We start from the raw sequence: 21,175 nt of genomic DNA on the forward strand, positions 1-21,175 counted from the left end.
AGCAAAAATCTTCTGCCCTGCTCCTTGCTAGCTTCAGTCCAGTACTCCAGAGAAAACCTCTTCTGCCTCCATTCCCAGACCCTGGAGAAAGCCTGTTTGATTTTAGATCTTTTGGTGGTTACTCTATATAACTTTGTTAATATGCTAATAACTCTTTTCCTTGATTTATTAATTTAAGAGATTATCCATTTACTCCATTTTATGAAATATGGAAACTTTGTTCATCTACCTCTGTACTCTCACCCTTTTTTCCTTCTAATGTTTTATAATTTGATTTATTTTCAGTTTTACTATTATCCCTCTGTTTCATATTCTACCACCTCAAGGGTCCTGACATCTTTTGTGTCTGGTAAGAATTATAGCACACATTCCTTCCCCCCTCTTCTAATTTTACTCTTACCTTTTCAAGGTTGTTAACATTTAAATTCTCATATGCAGCCATAATGAAGTCATCTGCATTTGTTCATTAGTTGACAGTAAAAGTTGAAAACCAATGTGTGACATTAATGTTATTGTGACTCTATACATTTTATTTACTACTGGGTAAAGTAATATGCTAAAATCATATCTTCTCCAAGAGTCTAATCTCACAACCCCTGGGCCAATGAATGGGGAATTATTTTATGATTAAGGTCAAATGGATTTTTTTTTTCCATTGCATAAAATTATGCTACACTTGATGTAATTTGTATTTGGACTAGGTGTTTCCTGTATATATCTTTTGTTTTCTCTGGAGGTTCTGAATCTCTTTACCACATTCTAAAGTTTGATCTAAAGTTTAAGTTATAACATCTGTTTGTGAAGTCTTCCTTTTTTTGCCACAGAGACACCTCTTCTGAAATCCTGTGTCTTCCCTTCTTTCAATTATGTATCAACTTGGCTATGGTCTTGAGACATCTCTGGATTAGGCACACCATATCCTTTATCCCACGTCTTTCTCTTTCTGGCATTTTTCCTTTTTCTTGCCATAAAACAGCTTTGAAACTCTGTAGTCAGAGTATGGAGGACTTTACTCTTCAGTCCAATGGCACCTTAGATACTTTAGTTCTCCCCAGATGATTTCCTTAATTATGTTGGGGTAAAAGCCCCCATTTTGTGACTTGAGGGTAAGTGCTAAGCTGCCTGCCAACAGTAATAGAGAAAGGGGCAAGGAACACAGGATTTTACATGTAGGAATTCAATTTATCACTTCGGTTTTCAGACCCACTGCTTATTTCTGCCTTGTGTCATGCCTGCCAACTCCAAGCCAGAATCTCTTTGGATTCTAGTGGGAAGAATGACTCTAACATCCTTTACAGACTCCTCATATCATATTTTAGACTGTAGCTTTCTCTTCTTGTTTTCATCTGTCAACACACTTACATCAGCTTTCCATCTTCCAGAAGGCTTTCAACTGCTGTTGACTACTCTTAACAATCTTGTTAAGGTTTTATTCCTTTTTTGTAGTTTTCTATTTTCATCTCAGCAAGGTCTAGGGAAGTACTTGGTTAAATAAGAGTGCTCATGGTGCCATTTTGAAAGAACTGATGGACCTGATGGACCTCTCAGTTTAGGAAATGGTCTGACCAAAGATAGGTTGGTAGAGTTAAAAGGATTATGGCAGATAGTTTACCTGGAACAGAAAATGAATGAAAATTAAATGAAATTAAATGAAAATAAATAATTTAGGACTTGATGATTCAAAGTTGAACCCACCCTGAAGAAAAGACTGCATTAATATGTTAGGAATCAGGGAGAAACCTTAAGTTCTTAAGAAGTTGAGGATCAATATAAATAGAGTTTAGCAGGCAGGATTTAGTTATTAAAAAACATGAAACTTTTGAAGGCAATTTTCTGGGTAGGTTTCTGTAAAACATAAACAGTGCTTTACTTTTCCATTTCTAGTTTAATTTGAAGCCTTGAACTTGAGAGTCATTTGATGTAAGTTAACAGATGAATTACTTAAAGTATCTTACAATTTATTTAACTGTTTTAACCAGCCACATATAAAATATAATGAGAAGAGGCCATATTGTGCAGTGGTTAAGATTTTCCCCTACTTCCTCTACTATAATTGTTGTAGTAAATATAGAATTATTAGTTCCATGAATTATATATGGCAAGCTATCAATAATTAGTAATTGTTATAGTGCTGCCTGACATTCATATAGTTTCATGCTTTTTCAAAACACTCTGACATATATCGATGGCATAATCTTAATAACAATCCCTGTGAGGAATAGGATAGATCTTAATATCCCGATTTTTCGGAGTGGTAGAGTTGAGAGAGAGAGAGAGAAAGAGAGAGAGAGATCCGTCAAATATGACACAATTTTTAAAGAAGATGCGTCAAATATGACACAATTTTTAAAGTGTTTCAAAGCAGTACAAAAGTTTTGAAAAGATACTGTGAATTGGTTCACTTGACCTATTCCAGCTCCTTTCTAGTGTGAAAATTTTGGAGATACCATACTGCAGAGGTTGGAAAGATAAAAAATACATTTCTCAGACTCTCCTTGAAGCTGGGAATATGGCTCTTGTTCTGCAAAAATGATGCATACGTGTGAGACTTGGAAGGACGAAATAAGCAACATGAGAGTGGCCACACACTCTCATGGTCTTCTTGCAGTCTGGTGGCAGAATCATTTGTTCTTTTAGGGCAGTCCTGGAAGAGTTTTTCAAGTCCAGTCCCTAGTACCATAGTGTTGAGTGATGGGTGGTGGCAGTACTGGGTTTCAACTAAAATAGAACTGTGGTGGTGTTAGAAGTTTTTCTCGGCTGATGTACCTGGATGAATAACATTCAAACCTGGCTTTTTTGGGCCTTTTGGAAATTCTGTAAATAACCTAATAATCCTGACCAAATTTATTTACCTTTAAATTAGCTAGAATGGATTTTGTTATTTGAAACTAGGATCCCTTTTAGATAACATATGCCAAGACTAGATTTGTCTTTCAGGAGCATACTCACATTAACCAAGATCATGAAGCTAAAATGTAAAATCAGAAACTATTTTAAATTTATAATGAAAAAGTTTTTATGCAGAGCAAAATACACCCACACAACCAATATGTTCTCTTATTGTAGATACACCAGTATAGGGAACATAAATAATAACCAGAAGATTGTTTAGTGAGCATGGAAATCATGGAAACAGAAGAAAGGAAGCTAGATAAATAGAATATTTAATGGAAAAAGTAAAAAATAATCAGATTCATCTATCATTTCTATAGCAATAATCTTACCAATGAGGTTATAGTATTTATAGTTTATTATATAAAGCACTTGCTCTGTTGGAAAGTGTCTGGATGGATAGCACCAACTTTTGTGATTTTCTTTTTTCTATGGTTGACCCAATCCAATTTTCATTGACAATGCCTTTCTTTAGATATACCAATACTTTAAATCAATCTATAGTCAAGGTTAGCCATTGACGAAAGTCTAGTTTCTTTAAGATGACTGGCCAATTTGACCCTTAAGATGTAGTTCATCACTATTATGTTCTTGGATGTCAGAAGAAAATTCTTTTCTCCTCTGTGTATATCTCTACTCCAATCCATCGTAGATGTGATGACTGCAAAGTTTAATTCCCAAAGGATAATCTTCTTTCCCATATTTTCAAATGCCATTCCCCAAATACTATTGATAAATAGAAAGTAGGTCACTTAACATCCAGACTACTATTATTTTTCACACTAATGTGAGGCACTTTGGGCTAGAGACTCTCTCAGTTAATTAGTGGTAACATTTTAAGAGGATTGTAAAATGTTCAGATTTAGCTGGTCACTCAAGAAGTCCTCCAGAATCAGAGCTTATTAACTCATTTCTAACAAAAGAAGCATTAAGTGAGACTAGTTTGATTTCAGAATACCAGTAATATTATACCCATTAGTATGTATAAACCTAGATGAAATGAATTAAATTTCTCACATAATAAAATATGATACATAAATCTAAGTGGTATAGTTACAAAGAATTTTTAGGAGCTAGTGGGTCTGTGTGCTTGAGAGGTTATTGTGGAGAAAAAGGAGTTGCTGAAATTTATTGAAGAGCATGTTCTTCACAGCAAAATTGTCTTTATCTCTCTCTTTCTCTCTTACCTTCACACATCCCCCCATATTAAAAATCATGCTCAAATTGACATCATGATTGAATGAAAAAACTAAAAGGTACACCAGTGTCCCCAAATCAGTGAAAATTTAGAATCAGAGAACAAGAGAAATTTCTGGTAGTAAAAAGAAACATGTACTAAAGAAAATGGGGTTAAGAAAGGACAGAGAAAGAAAATTTTGATGAAGACACCACTTAAAAATAGTACTGCATGAAAATGCATAGCCATTATTCTACATTGACTCAAGGATTTGGCTGGTCCTGGTCTGATCTCTAACAACTTAAAAAACTATAAGAAACTATAAAATTATGTACTTAAATATACATGGACCTATAACATTAAATAAATCTTGGAATTGCTGGACTGTATTCTTGATTGTTTATTCTTATTCTTTTCTCTATGTTAGCACATGATATGAGATGGTATTTCCTTTTTGCTTTTCTTTGCTTTTTGACACTAGAAGCTATCAATGAGATTTTCTTTCTTTTTTTTTTGAATTAAAAAAAATAAGATGGCACAACTGTGTTGATAGCTTAGGCACATACTTTGATTAACTGTACTTCTTGAGATATAATAAACTACACTTTTGATTTGAAAAAAAATCAATGGGATTTTCTATTAGGCTATTAAGCATGAAATGTCCTATTTCCTTAAGTACTGTTTGACAATTGGTATCTCTGACATTTCACTTTGACACTTCTTGAATTATTTTTATTGTGAAGGTACATTCTCAGTCTTTCAAATGCATGTTTTGGGTTGTGATTATTTTTCAAATTTTTTTTAGAGCAATTTTTGTGAAACCATGGAGAGCCAAAAATTCATATTATTTTCAAATATGAGTTCCGTCATGGAACAAATGCAGTGCAGACAGCTCAAAATATCAACGAAGTGTTTGGGAAGGAAGTGGTTGATGAACACACAGTATGTCTATGGTTTGAGAAGTTCTGTTCTGGTGATTTTAACCTTAAAAATAAGCCATGTAGGTAACATAAGACCGAGGTGGATAACGATAAGCTGAAAGCTATAGTAGAAGTGAATTCATCTCAACCTATGTGTGAATTAGCAGCAAGGTTTGACGTTACTATTCCAACAACATTGGACAACTGGAAACAAATAAGCAAGGTAAAGAAGCTGGCTGGATGGATTCTGAAAGAATTAAATGAGTGTCAGAAGAGAAATCATCTGGAAGCTTGCCTTTTTTTTCTGTCACGATGTAAAGGTGAATTATTTCTACATTGTATTTCTACATTCTACATTGTATTTCTACCCGTGATGAAAAATGGATTCTTTTTGACAATTGCAAGCATTTGGCACAATGGTTGGACAAAGATGAAGTGCCAAAACACAGTCCAAAACTGAATATTCATAAAAAAATGGTGTCTGTTTGGTTGTCCAGTGCTGGTATTATCCACTACGGCTTCATGAAACCTGGTTACTTGATCACAGAGGATGTCTGTTGCAACCAATTGGATGAAATGATGAGGATGCTTGTGATGAAGCAGCCAAGATTGGTCAACAGAGACAGGCCAATCCTCTTGCAAGATGATGCCTGACAACATGTGACACAAACAACGCGGCTCAAACTACAGAGGCTGGACTTGGAAACTCTCTATCATCCATTGTATTCAGCACACGTTGCACCAACTGACTACCACTTCTTGCAGGCTTTGGACCACTTCTTGCAAGGAAAATGTTCAATTCTCAGCAAGCTGTGGAAAATGCCTTTAGTGATTTCATCGCCACTTGCTCTCCAGGCTTCTTTACAGCTGGCATAAACAAACTACCGTTAAGATGGCGAAACTGTGTCAATAGTTTAGGTGCACAGTTTGCTTAATTGTACAGCTTTTTATTTGAGATATACTACACTTTTGATTCAAAATTGGGCATTTCATATTTAATGATCTATATTTTATCTTTCTCACCAAATATTCACAATTTGTATTGATAATTGAAAAGTAGGAATTAGCAACTCTTATGTTCCCTACTTCCTTCACCCTTTCCTCTCTACATTTCAAAATTTTTCATTGCTCTTTTTTTTACCCAATAATTTTTGACCTCTCCTTCCTTAGCCTATCTGTTTAGTAAAATATCTGTTTCAGCCATCCCTGAAGAGAGGCATTTTGACTGGAGTGTCATGATTGATAGTCCAATGGCTATGGACAGTTGAACCCCTAAAATAGTAAGGCTGATAGCAAGAGATTCTTGATAGACTGAGATAGGATAGTTTGCTGAAGCTCCATGGTTAAGAAATTGTTCTGTAAGTTTCATGGGAGTAGCTTCAATTTTGACATGATAAATCTTTACACAAAAAGATATAAAATATTAATACAGCAGTGAGAATACTATTACCTTTTAAGAACATTGTATCTATCTAGTATGTTTCTCTGGGGACTAAAGGCTTTCACTATTTTCCTTATTGTGTTTCCATAATCTTTGTGTTTGTATAATAAGGAAATCGATACCCTAAAATTATGTGACTTGCTCAGGATTTAATAAGTAGTGAACAAGCTAGGTGAGTTGGCTATTGACTTTTGTGGTACAGTTTTTCACTATTTTGCTTTGGGGTGAGGAGAAAATTCATAACTCCTTTTGGTATTACACTGGGACCATTATTTAGAGCTAGTTGAATGTTCTTCAGGGAACCATTTAACTGAGGCATATGGAAAATTCCTGAGATGCTAAAATTATTAGATATATGCATACTGAAGCCAAAAGTAATGCTGGGTCAAATTTTATTCTTTTAAGGGATAAACCAGACTTTATGTTGTCTGGGATTTTCAGGCAAGGTTCATATGTTTTGCTTAAGACATGAAAGCTAACTAAAGAGTTTATGAAAAAGAATTGACTTTTAGAGCCATATTCATGTATATCAAAATGGAATACCCTTGTTGTATGAGCTTTTTTTGGAGAGTCCTTTTTTTGACATACTATTTTATGAATATTGGTTCATTTCTCTCAGATAGGGGTCAGCAAACATTTTCCATAAAAGGCCAGCTAGTAAATATTTTAGGCTTTGTGGGCCATATACTGTCTGAAGCAGCTACTCAACTCTGTCCCTTGAAGGGCAAAAGCAGCCATAGAATTACACAGGCAATAAACATAAAAGCATAGTTGTGTTCCAATAAAACTCTATTTATGTATACTGAAATTTGAATTTCATATAATTTTCATGTCATGAAATATTATTATTCTTTTGGTCTTTTCCCCAACCATCAAAAAGTGTAAAAACCATTCTTAGCATACAGGCCGCACATAAACAGGGCAGGATGGATTTGGCCTGTTTCCATAGTTTGCCCACTCTGTCTTAAGTAAAGGGACTGAAAATCCAAGAAGTTCCAAAAATACTTGACTTTTTACTTCTTAAGAATCTTAAGTTTCTCAGACTAAATGTATCATGGTGGGAAAAGTAAAAAGAAAAGACAATTAAAGCTGCTGTTAATTTTCATGCAGAAGATAACTAATACTTGTAACTCAAAGTTTATATTTATTTTTACATAATGGTCTCTAGAGAGTCTGCAGGGATTTCTGAGGGAGGTGCATTCTGCTCAGGGTTTTACTGCAGCATTGTAAACTAGATCAGCACTCTCTACTCTCATCCTTTTAATGATCTTGATATTCTCTGCCTCATGGAGAAAAGTTACCTGCAATGTGAATACTACTTTTCTACTACTGCATTATAATAATTATTCACTGTTATTTATGGTTATTATAGTGACAGTTTCTAATACATATGTTGGAAAAACATTCTTTTCTTTTGTCTCTTGTACAGGTAAGCTTTTAGCCTCTTGCTTTTGACTACTGAAGAAATCTGCCTATTTTTAAAAATAACCTCTACAAATGTCCTTACTAAAATCTTTCTACATCTTTAATTATGCTTTAATGATTTATCTTTTTTAACTTTTTCTTTTTCTTTTTTTTTCTGAGACAGAGTCTCACTCTGTTGCCCGGGCTAGAGTGCTGTGGCATCAGTCTAGCTCACAGCAACCTCAAACTCGTAGGCTCAAACAATCCTCCTGCCTCAGCCTCCTAAGTAGCTGGGACTACAGGCGCATGCCACCACACCTGGCTAATTTTTTCTATTGGTGGAGACCGGGTCTCGCTCTTGCTCAGGCTGGTCTCAAACTCCTGACCTCAAGTGATTCTCCCACCTCGGCCTCCTAGAGTGCTAGGATTACAGACAGGAGCCACTGTGCCCAGCCTATTTTTTTAATTTTTAATTTTTTTTCATGCAACATTATTGTGAAGACAATCTTTAGTAATAATTTAGATTATGTTTATTATAGAAAATCTTATGTGCTTATTGGCTGCTTGTATATCTTCTTTGGAGAAATGTCTGTTTAGATCCCTTGCCCATTTAAAAAATTGGGTTGTCTTTTTATTATTGAGTTGTAAGAGTTTTTAAAAATAGTTTCTGGATATAAGCCCCTTATTGTATATATAATTTACAAATATTTCCTCCCATTCTGAGGGTTGTCTTTGTATTTCTTAATGTTGTCTCTTGAAGTCCAAAAGATTTAAATTTTGGTTATCCACTTTATCACTTTTTTTCTTTTGTTGCTTGTGCCTTTGGTGTCACATATATTGTTATGACAACCCAAGATTATAAAGTTTTACTCTTATGTTTTCTTCTAAGAATTTTATAGTTTCAGCTCTTACATGTAGATCTGTGAGCCACTTTGAATTAACTTGTTTATGACACGAGATAGAGATTCACATTCATTCTTTTTTTCATTGTTGTTGCATGTGGATATCTAATTGTCCCAGCACTATTTGTTGAAAGGACTATTACTTTCCCACTGAATTTTCTTGAATCCTTTGCTTAAAGCCAGTTGCCCATAAATGTAAGAGTTTATTTCTGCGATATCAATGTTATTGATTACTATAGCTTTCTATCAGGTTTTGAAATTCTGAAGTTTCTCCAACTTTCTTCCTCTTTTTCAAGATTGTTTTGGGAAAATTTTATATAAACAGAATGATACAATTAAAAAAAATTGTTTTGGTTATTCTGGGTCCTTCAGGTTTCCGTATAAATTTTAGAATCAGCTTGTTAATTTCTTCAAAAGAGCCAGCAAGCATTTTGTTAGGGATTATACTGAATCTGTAGACCAATTTAAGGAGTATTGCCATCGTAACAATATCAAGTCTTCTGATCTATAAACCAGGGATATTATTCCATTTATTTAGGTCTTTAATTTCTTTCAGCAGTGTTTTTTAGTTTTCAGTGTACAAGTCTTGCACTTCTTTTGTTAAATTTATTCCCATTTTATTCTTTTGATGCTATTGTGAATGGAATGTATTTGCTTTTGTAATTGTTCAGAATTCTACATGTTTATTTCCACTATATTTTTATGCTCCTTTTGGGTTTGACTCTATACTTTCAATATGTACAATTAACCACCTAGACTTCTTTGCAAGTTTTGTGTGAGCTAAGACTATATAATTGGGCCCTAAAATCACTTCCATAATTTCTACATATGGATCACATCAATTGGGACAAATTTGACCTTATTGATTAATAGCAATTCTGCTCTGAATAAGGTGATATTTGAAAGGATAAATTCGCTAGACATTTACTACTCTGATTACAGCTGTGGGACTTGAATTTCTAGCATGATGAAGCTTGAATTCTACTTTATTACTTAAACTCCTTATGAATGAAGCTTTGTTAGGGTTGATTATAAGTGATAATTGGTAATCTTATTGTAAAATAATTGAGCAATGCTTCAATGTAATTACTTTTATTTTTCATTTTTATCTTTAATCATATGTAAAATATTGAAGTCTTTAGAAATTGTGCATAGAGAGGATTATTATGGTATATGTGTATTTTTGGGGGGGTGCCATGGAAGTATATTTAATATACTTTAAGGGAGGTATATCTGAAGTTACTGACATTTAGAACTAAACTGAAGAAACTTCTCATTGAAGTGGTTCATTTTCCTATTTGGGGATGCCTAGCAGAAACCATGTTTTAATAATTGTTGTATACCCCATAGTGCTTTGCACATTGTAATGCTCAATAATTATTTGTTATATGAATGAATGAGCTCTTTGTAACAGTTAGGTATCATTTATTAAAAAAAAATTAATAATCTTGTCCTTCCCATCTTCAAAGCACTGGAATGAGATTCTTTCAGCAGATGTTAAAAAAAAAATCAAGGATACAAGTTTTTGCTAATTCAGTATAATAAAATGGAGGTGTAAAAATGGCAAAGTTTATTCATATTTAGCAAGAAAAGGAAATATTGAAAAAATAAAGGGCAATTAACTTTAGTTTGATATCTTGTAAGACTTATTTTTCCCCCTCAAAAGAATTAAATTAACATCAAGAATAATACTATAGAAATGTTTATTGGTGGGTAGCATATCAGTCAATAGGTTGTTGAAAGATAAATTCAATAGGCAGCAATTATGGGCAGCTATTTCAGCTTAAGATTTGAACATTTAATTAAGTTATAAATCCATATTATTATCTCTTTTTATTGTTAGTTTTACAATATGGATTGCTATGTTCTTTTGTCACTTTGTTTTACTGTAAATGACTTTAAATATATGATACTTCTAAATCAGAAGATAATGTTGTAGGAATATATTTTATGTATATTATTATCTTAAAATTATTGTCAAATTTAAATATGACATGAAATTATTTGGTCAGTTCTTTGGAAATTAAAAAAATTCATCATCTTTCTTTGAACTTCTGAAGGTCTGTTTAACTCTATTTCAAAAGTTTCCTTAATATTGAAATTTATTTAGGTATATAGTTTATATGTATTGTGTACAAAATATTTTACTCATAAAAAGATATTAGTAAAGTTTCTAAATTAGGAGTTATGCACTCACATTTATATATAATTATGTAATTGAAGTTTGCCTAAATATGATTGAAAGTTATTTCCAATGTTTTAAAATATAGCAGACAATTTTTGCTTCAAGATATATTTGTTCTAATTGGAAGTAAAGAGTTCGTTAAACACACGCACACATACACACATGCACACACACACGCCCCTTTAAATATTTTATTTTATCTTAATAGATGTAACATGAACATTATCTAATCTCTTGATGTTAGGCCCAAGCCCATTTTTAGAACAAGTCTGTTGGTTGAGTCTTACACAGTCATTTTTGCCTAAACCAGAACCAAACTACATTGACTAAGATTTTCAGTTTTTGTGTCTTTATGGAAGAAAATGACACTTGGGAAGCTGTCTAACTGCAGAAACTTTTTTGATATTTTATAATCCTTTCTCTTGCCTTGTCCCAATTTTTACCATTTTTTTCTTCTACACCCAATTTGACGACATTTTTAGCAACTCCCCTTAATTGAATGTCTCCAAAGCATTCAAATTAGTTTTAAAAGAAATAATAGACCTCTATTTGTACTCTTATTTGATAGGTTAATATAGGTAATAAAACTATATAATTATAATTGCAACTCACATGAGAAGGTTGGGGAACAAACTTTTAACCTCTTGATCAACCTCAGTTAGTGGGGATAGAAGGTCTCCAATGTATTGAGATAATCCTTTGGTATTGAGTAAGAAGAAGGGATCATTAGTGTGTTGCTGAGAGGGAATAAAGAGTTTCCTACTATTTGATCTATCAATCCCACTACGGGGTATTTACCTAAAGGAAAAAAAGACATTTTATAAAAAAGACACCTGCACTAGAATGTTTGTAGCTGCATCATTCCCAATTGTAAAGATGTGGAAACAATCCAAGTGCCCATCAGTATATGAGTGGATCAATAAAATGTGGTATATGTATACCATTGTTGTACTACTCAGCCATAAAAAATGAATTAATACCTTTTGCAACAAGCTGGATGGAACTGGAGACCATTTTTCTAAGTGAAATATCACAAGAATGGAAAAACAAACAAATGTACTCTCCATTAAATTGGAACTAATTGATCAACACTTATGTACACACATGGAAATAACACTCATTGGAAATCAAGCAGGTGGGAGTGGGGAGGAGGGGATGGGTAAATTCACACATAACAGGTACAGTGCACACTATCTGGGTGATGGGCACACTTATAACTTTGACTTAAATGATACAAAAGCAATTTATGTAACCAAAACATTTGTGCCCCGTAATATTCTGAAATAAAATTAAACAAAAAAGAGTTTATTAATCTGGAGATGTAGCTTATAAAAAATACATTGATTTGTAGAATTAGCCCCATCAAAGCATTCATTCCCCAGCTGATTTTGAGAGATCCCAGTTGTTTAGGAGGGCTTAGTGGCTTGCTGCTCATGTCCTTCCATTTTATTTAAATCATTATGCTGGCCTGCTGTTGCTTTTACCTGGCCATATTTATTCTCTGATGCATGACTGCTGCTGGCCTTGAAGGTGGACATTCTGCTTTCTCTGAATTGCTTTGTTAGAAGGGACTGGGGCAATGCTCAGTTTAAGACTGATTATTCCCAACTATTGAGACAAGGCCATTCTATGTACTCTGCCCAGTGTCTTGTAAGTCATGAAGTTTTCCAGTCTGGTGGTAGGACAAGCACTATTCCCAGTCCTACGTGAGTGCCAAGTACTGTTATTACCTTAAATCTTCTTGGATGGTTCTTTCCCTAGCCTTGGGTAGTTTCTTCCCCTGTGAATAGTATTCAGCTGAATATTAAGGGGGAGCCTCTGTAGATCTTCTGAGTTCTCCATCTGTGTAGCTCTCTCCTTTATCACTCTTTATCCTGTATACTTTAGCTGTCTTGAGCTCCCAGGACTTTCAGCTTTATCTCCTTAGCTCAGAGAGTTTGCCAGGCTCTGCCTTGGTTTCTCCTTCCTGTATTGTGGCCCGGAAAGTCTCTGATGGCAGTAGTCTAGGGCTATCAAAGGGCTCATACTGTTTGTTTTTCATTTCTCAGGGATTACTGTCCTTCATTGCCTGAAGTCTGGTGCCTCATAACCATTTTTTCATATATTTTGTCCATTCTTTGGTTTCTAGTAGGAAAGGAATCTGGTTTCTGTTACTCTGCCTTGGCTGGAAGAAAATTATAACTTTTAGTAAGACTTTACTGAGTGTTTGAAGGTAATAAAATGGAAATAATACAGCCAATAGTTTATAATGTCAGCCACATGCAGCTATATTCCTAGTCTCTAGCCCTACTGCAGTCCTTGTAGCTCCCAACCCTTAGTCCACACAGCAGTGGCTAGCTTTTCTGCCTTCCTCCCAACCCATGATAAGGTTTTCCTTTGTCATACAAAACAATTTTGCTCCTAGCAGTCAAACTGTCTTTCACATTTTAAAGAAGGGATCTTTGCTTATTTTTTTTTTTTTTTAACATCTGTACAAGTTTAGGATCTAACTGAAGTCATCCTACTCTCTTCCTTGACAAATAATAATCTCCCTCAAGTTAAATTCAAGCTTCTACCTCTTAGGAGCTTTCAAATTCAAAATGCCAGTTTCCCAATTAAAAACAAATAAAACCAAACTCCTAGTGCCCAGTCTCGCCTGTGAAACCCATTACACCAGAATGTGTTATTATATATTGAATCAATTAATATGTACTAGTGCATGTTAGATGTGTATGATACATTAAAACACACAGAAGGGTGGCCAGAGGCATATGTTAGGAATCTTAATTGAATCACAAATATAATGTTAAATGTTAGAGGAAATTTTATCTTTAGTACCTGCCCCCTTTTATTTTGGTCATTCCTTTCTCTTCTGGATGTTTTGCTTATATCCTGTTTTATTTGACTTTCAAGTTTATAATCAATATAGTCACTTTTAGAAAGTGGAGTTATACTTTGAAATGCAGCAAAGAAACTTGTAAAAGACCCATGTAGGAATCTTTTGTAAAATGAAGAATATTTTGTAATGTGTGTGTTTGGCCAAAAAGTTTTCTTTTTTTGTACTTCTGGAGTTTATTCATGTGATCATATAAGAATTTTATATATCAGATTTCTGTATATTCAGAAGTTTTCATATATTACACATATATGTACCTCTGTAGATATTTGTAGACTGTAAACTTTAGTACCTTATTTAAGTAGGCATTTCATAACTGATTTTTTTTAAAGATTGAAAACAGCATATTTTATAGGGAAGGAATAAAATGGACCCAGTGAAAAGAAGGTTTCTGAACCCAGTTCTTGTGGTATTTTCAAGGCCTCTAGTAAATTGCTTTTATGTATGGAGTGGAATTTCTTGAAAGAAATATGTAGTTATTTTCATTTGTATGCACATTAAAAGTGAAATTTCCTATTCATTAAACTTCAAAGTAAAAGCATTATAAACGATATTGGGAATGATATTTCAAAACAGTAGTTTCCTCACATGTAGACTTTATAAAACACAGATGCTAATTTCTGTATGGAAAGGAAATTTGTCATACCTCTTTTTCTATTTAATTAGGAAAATAGACATTTTCTCCTGACAGAAATCAATTTGACAGTGAACTGGCTATAAACCAGCTATCTTTAAGCTATCTTTCTCAATAGTTTGAGAATGTTGCTACTACCTAGAACATTCCTCTGTGTGTCATCTGACACCTCAGGCAGAGGTAGGCCCTCTTTGGTGTCTTAGTACTTTGTACAGGCCTCTATCGGAGCTCTGCTTAGATTGTATTAGTGTTTGTTGACTTTCACTTGACTCTGAACCTCTTGGGTTGCAAAATTGTTTCATACTGATCTCTATATTCTGGATGTCTAGGATGCAGCTATGTTACACAAGGATCAACAAATGTTTGTCAAAGAGAAGTTGAATAATGTTCATTCAAATATTCATTCAGCAATACACAGTCAGTGTATTGAATACATACAAGAGAGTAGGTACTATTCTAGACCCTGAGAATACTGTGGTGACCAGGGTCAATGCAGCTTTTCCTCTCACTGGATTTATGATCCAGAAAAGAAGACAGAGTTTGATACAAGCTGTTAAAATAAATGACAATGAGGGTTATAATGGGAAGCATAGCATCCTACCATAGACCTACCTTAGTAATGGGGGTGGTGGTGGTCTAAGGCTTCCAGAGAAGTGATGTTTAAGTTAGGACCAGAGTATGAGCTGAAACCAGCTGATAAGGGTTGGGAATATTAGAGGGACTGGGGGCAAGTCCAGCAATAGGAATTTAATTCATAGCATCTTTTAAACTGTATTTTGGAAGTGACTTTTCTCTTCCCAACAGTGCTACCTGGCTGGCTCTTCATATTACCTTAACAGAGACAAGACTGTAAAGGTCATTTAAATATCTGTTTCTGAGTATGACTCTTTAACCAGTTGTTTGACATCCCAACATTTTTAGAGTCAAAAATGCATAATTCCTTTTTGGTATATATTTAGTTTTTGTATATGAAGTCAAAGACAGAATTCTACAAAAGGCAATTTTAACTTTGCAATGCAGAGTCACAACAAGAAAATATAATCTTTTTTTGTGGGCATTCATCTGTTCAGTAAATTTTGGAGGTCAGTTTAATTTTTCACAGTCTTCCAGCAGCAATTGTGACTTGCAGAGAAGCCTATAAAAATCATCCATTTATTGGTCTTGAAAGATTTTTCATCTCTACTAGAAATTTCCTAAAAAATAATGAACAGCTAATGTTTATTGAGTGCTTTCCATGTTCAAATACTATGATAAATATGTGATATGAACTATCTCATCCAAGCAAGAAACACCATGAGGTAAGTAATATTTTTACACTTTTCTTTTAAATGAGGAAAGTTTCCAGAACTAGAAGTAGCTGAAAATTTTGATCTCAGAAGTGTCTGACTTCAGAGTCCAAGTTCCTAACTTGGTATTGCCAAAGAGAGCTAAATGATGTATGTTAACATGTTGAGACAATCTCAGACCCTCTTCATAGTTTTTGTCTGTTATAAGAAATAATATTCCTTGTTTTATTTAATAAAAATAATTTATTCTATTTTCTTTATGCTAAAGTTCATGAATAAATTAAAACCAAAATATTCATGGATGACAGCAGATAAGATGGACCTCTTTCTTTTATTGTTCGTGGGATGATTGTGTTTTAAAAAATTTGTTGGCAATATATAACAAAATTTAAAATTCATTTACTCCTTGACTCAGCAATTCTACTTTTAAGAATTTGTCCTACAGCTGAACTTGCTCATGCATGCAAAAATATATGTCATGGGTGTTTTTGGTATCATTATTCAAAATAGGAAAAAGTTAGAAATGACATGCATTCAATTGGGGCCTGGTAAAATAAATTATAGTGTATCAATAAAATATAATTTTATGCAAGCATTAAAAAGAATGACAATACTAGCTAATCTAGTGTTTACTAAGTTCTGAGCACTGCTCTTATTTAATACTTATAAAAATGGTAGGTATTATTATTATTAATCCATTTACAAAAGACAAAAATGAGGCACAAAGAGGTTAAGTGACTTGTCCAAGATTCTAGGAAAGAGATATTGAAGCAGTCTGATTCCAAGCCCACACTGTTAATTACTGTGCTATGTTGTCTCCTGGTTGTCGTTTCCCAGTTTGAAAGGAAAATAAATTGAACAGTGAAAAGGACAAATTATATAAAATTTCTGTAGTAGGATATCACCTGTGAAAAAGTTCTACATTTTTTGTGTTTTCCATTTATAACATATAAAACTATATGTTTTATGACATAAAATCTGTCTCTATAAAACATACATTGGTATATATGAATGTATATAGAATATATTTATCAAACATATATATAAAACATACATATCTATTTATATATAAAATATACATATATATGTGTGTATAAACCATATAATTGTACAAAAAATTCTGGATAGATATGTAAGAGCTGAGTAGTTGGTGTTTTGGGTAATTAGTATGGAGAATTTTTAAATTTTCACCTTATACTCTTCAGTATGATGGCTCATTTAAAAGTAATGGACACATTACTTTTATAATAAAATCAAGTTTACATTTAAAAACAAAACATAGTGGATGTGGCAATTCCTTATTAACTATATTATTGGAATGGTGCAAAGGGAGACTTTTTATTTTAATTTTATACCCTTTTGAACTGAGATCTTTAAAAAATGAATGAGTACACATTACTTTTATAATAAAATTTATTTTAAATGAAAAGACCTTAAAAATAGTGAACATGAAGTTTCTCTAACAATTATGCACTATGAAGTATTATTTCTGTGACTAAATTTAGGATATAGCTGATTAATTATATTGATAGTTTAGAATAAATCTACCTATCTTAAACTTTTATTAGAGAGCTGCTGTTTTAATATCTTAAAGGCTAGCTATTTTCTAACATTTATTGAGTTGGAAAGTAGCTCAGTGAAGATTTACCTTATTTTTCTAAACAAGATTGTTTATGATTGACATCTCAGTAATAAAATCTTTCACAACAAATGAGATTCAGCAAATGCAGAAGTTGACAGCAATTTTACTACATGTTGCTAGTCAGTTGATTGCAGTTTTCTTGCAGGAAAATGGTATCATGTTTCTTAATTCCAGAACATTTATCAAAAACGAATGTCAATTTGAAACTGCATGATTAAGAGACAATGTTCTAATATCAACCGACAGTATTTTAATATTATGCTTAGTCATGGAATGTACTTGGAATTAGGTTGGCTGATAAATCCTGAAGTAGACACAGTTGAAACTTTAAGTATAACTAATTTGGGGTTGTGTTTTTCAGGTGAATCTCTAAAAGTATCAGCTGAGAGGTTTACAGATGATCCCTGTTACCTCCCGAAAAGGGAGGCTGTGGTTCAAGCCGCCCGTGCCTTGTTGGCTGCAGTTACCAGACTCCTTATCCTTGCAGACATGATTGATGTCATGTGTCTCTTGCAGCACGTGTCAGCTGTAAGTAATAGATGGCTAAGTTTACCTTGGCATTGTTTTCACTTCTAATTCGATTCTCTGAACCTAGCATCAATACTGGTGAATCCTGGCCTCACCCTCATTTCTAAATGTCACCCAACAGAAGCTGACAAATTGGGTTGTGAAGACTAATGTATACCTCAAAAGAAGAAAGCCAGAGTTAGTCCTAAAGCCAATGGGAAATTGAACAGTAGATGGCTTACTGTTAAGGAAATGGCTAGGAGAAAGTTCTAGACTTTTGACTATTTAAATAATCATGGGGCATAATTATTGAATTTTATTTTGTTAATTCTGGCTTTTTGTTACAGTCCATCAAGATCTTTTTGACTCTTAATTTTGTCTTCCCTTTCTAATCTGGTGTCATTTTCAAATTTATTCATGAAAAAATGTTTAATGACATGGAAAACAGTGTCATATATTTTTCCTTTTAGATAATAGCAGTCAAATATTAACACACATTGAGTAAAGTTGTTGAAATGAGCCTCAAGCTTGGTTCATTGGGCTGCTGTATAAACCATGATTCTTCATTTCATCCTCTAGCACTTTTTCAAAGATCTTCTTAAAATCAAGATATATTGTGTGTGGCATCGTGGATTTATCAGTCTAGTAACCCCAGTTATAAAGGAAATGAAGTTAGTTTGGCATGACTTACTCTTAATAACCTGATAAGAGCTCTAAGTGACCATTGCTTGCTTGCTTTTATTCCTTGTCTTTTTTTTTTTTTTTATTTTTCAGTGACCTTCATTTTTCAGTAACTCATAATCCACTTACATATGGTCAAAAACCACTTGTTTTCTGGGATCTCCTTGCACTTAAGATTTTGCTATAATTGGTTCAAACCCTCATTCTGTGTCTTGTCAAGTATAATGTTCTCCCCAGGATTTCTGCAAATTCTCTGGTTGCTTGTATTCTCAGGGTCACCTCTGGCTCCAAGCTTTTGCTTCCCCTGAAATACTTTCACTTACCACTTGTTTTTCTATCTGTATTCTATGTTATGTCCACCCAGAATTGGTGATTGGCTTTTTCCCCTTGATTTGTACACACAGACGCATACACTCTCCAACCCTACCAGATAAGCATGTCTATGAATATGGCAAATCTTATGGAAACTTAGAAAGATAGAAGGAAGGGATTTCTATATTGCAACAATATATTCTAAGTAGCTTCAATTTATATGTCAGGAATCTTCATAATCCTTTAGCAACTTTATCTTATTGCCCTTCCACCTTCTTTCTCCCTACCTCCTCTCCCTCACACTTCTAAATTCCTGTTCATTTGAATGCAGTAAAGAGTTGCTATCTCTCCACTGGCTTCTGCTAATTTGTGTCCTCAGGATATTACTCCTTAAGGTATTTTCCTCTGTATAGACAGTGCTCTCCCTAGGAAGAATTCTGTAGTCTTCTACCACCGCTCCCAAATATCCACATACCCTACTATATAATGATCTGTTAATATTATAGGTTTCTTTGGGAGGAGGTGGTCATCCACTTTAAAGATACGTATTTCTTTTTTTGAGCACACATACTTTTCCCCAAAATAGTGGGCTACCTTCTTATTTCTTGCCCTTGTTTTGTATGTAATGGACAAAGGCCTGCCTCTGCTCCTCTCCTCCTTTCTTTGCTATTTCGTGGGCTACCTGGGCTTTTTTTCCCCTGACACTCTTAATACAAGTCTGTGCTACTTTTTTTTTTTGTATTTGTTCTTTATTTCACAGCATCAAAGAATTCCTCTGGTCTTATGATGTTTTCTGTAGTGACCTTTCTCTTTTCTTCCTTCTTATGACTTTTTCTAAATAATAGAAGTTTTCAACCATATTGAAATATATTTCCTTTTGGATGTCAGGTAAATGAGATGTTACTCTACTTTTGATTAATAGTTTGTACCTATATATTTCCTGATTTCTTTATGCTTTCTTATCTCTATTACATTATCTTCTTTCCACTGAGAGTACCCTCAGAGTTGCAATTTTGATCAAACATTTATGAGAACATAGACTGAGACAACCAACGAGTATAAACATGGGTCACTGGGCATCTCTCAATAGGACAAGTACTGCCAAATTAAATAACCAAAGATTCCTGACTTGGCAGTTTTAGAGGTAACTAGTTCCTTAAGGAAATACATATTTTCTTTTGGGAGGAAACAGGTTTAAATGAAAGATAACATGGGATAGAGAAAAAATGATGACATTTCAATATTTCATTAATTGTAGAAACTTGGAAAGGCAATTTGGCTCTACTGTCATCATTGTTAATAATTTTTTATAGGAATTTAAATTAAAATTTTTCTCTCTTTGATATTATTCAAGTTTTTCAAACTTCTCTGTACTATTTATATTTCTTAGGATTCCACATTCTGTTTTATTGGCATTTGGAATTTATAAGGGTCAATTTTGGGGGGAAGAAAATAGGCTTGTATGGCTCTGATTTCTTTAGGAGTCAGGACAATGTGGGGAGAAAACATGGCTTTTGGCAGCATGGAGACCTTGCTTGAATCATGACTCTGTTGTTGATTAGCTGGGTAACATTGGGAAAGTCAAAATTCTGTGAACTTTGGCTTCTTCAGAGTTATGGGGAGCATAAAACTTACTTTGAATACTTTGAAAGGGTCTTGTGAAGATTAAATAATATACCACATAAATTACTTGGCAAGAACTGGGATAAATTCTCTTTCACCTTCCTTCCCCTGTTCTCCTTTGTTCTCACCATAGTATCTTGCTCCTACTTTTTGGCTCTTGGAGTGCAATGTTGTACTTATTTCTAAAAATCAAGAGAAATAAATTTGACTACTGAGTTGAACTAACTTTTCAAACTTTTTCCATTTATCATACCATAGCCAGGTTTGGTTAGGGAGTGTAGATCTCCTTTGGATCATGTAATAGACCTGTCTTATACCAAATGGGTCCACAATTTTATAACTTATATCAAATACACATTTAACATTTGTTACATAAATTGTTATAAAACATTTGTATACCAAACAATGATTCTCAATATAACAAATATTTATTATATTGGCAAAAAAATCACACATTATCAAATTGATAACAGAATTTTTGAGGTCATCCTCTTTATTAAAAGGCACAAATGTGCCAACAAAAAGGTTTTCTAAAGCTTTTTGCTGTTAAAACTATCAGCAGTTTATAAAGGGAGAAATTAAGAGCCATTAGAAGCCATGTGTATTTTGCAGAAGATTCTAGGCGAAGTATGTAAAGCTATATGAAAATTTAAAGGAAAAATGCAAGTCAAGACTGATATTTAAAATGCCAGTA

The 21,175-nt window shown here is 33.6% G+C and overlaps 1 protein-coding gene across 1 annotated transcript in view; it reads left to right on the forward strand.

The window, feature by feature from the left end:
* Positions 1–21,175, forward strand: part of CTNNA3 (catenin alpha 3) — a 1,434,719-nt gene that overhangs the window by 44,072 nt on the left and 1,369,472 nt on the right. The window contains exon 3 of the mRNA XM_069460558.1: positions 17,720–17,886. Within this exon, the coding sequence (XP_069316659.1) occupies positions 17,720–17,886 (167 nt within the window). The remainder of the gene's footprint in view (positions 1–17,719; positions 17,887–21,175) is intronic.

This window comes from Eulemur rufifrons, chromosome 28 (assembly GCF_041146395.1).
Source record: "Eulemur rufifrons isolate Redbay chromosome 28, OSU_ERuf_1, whole genome shotgun sequence".
In the NCBI taxonomy this organism is placed as follows: domain Eukaryota; kingdom Metazoa; phylum Chordata; class Mammalia; order Primates; family Lemuridae; genus Eulemur; species Eulemur rufifrons.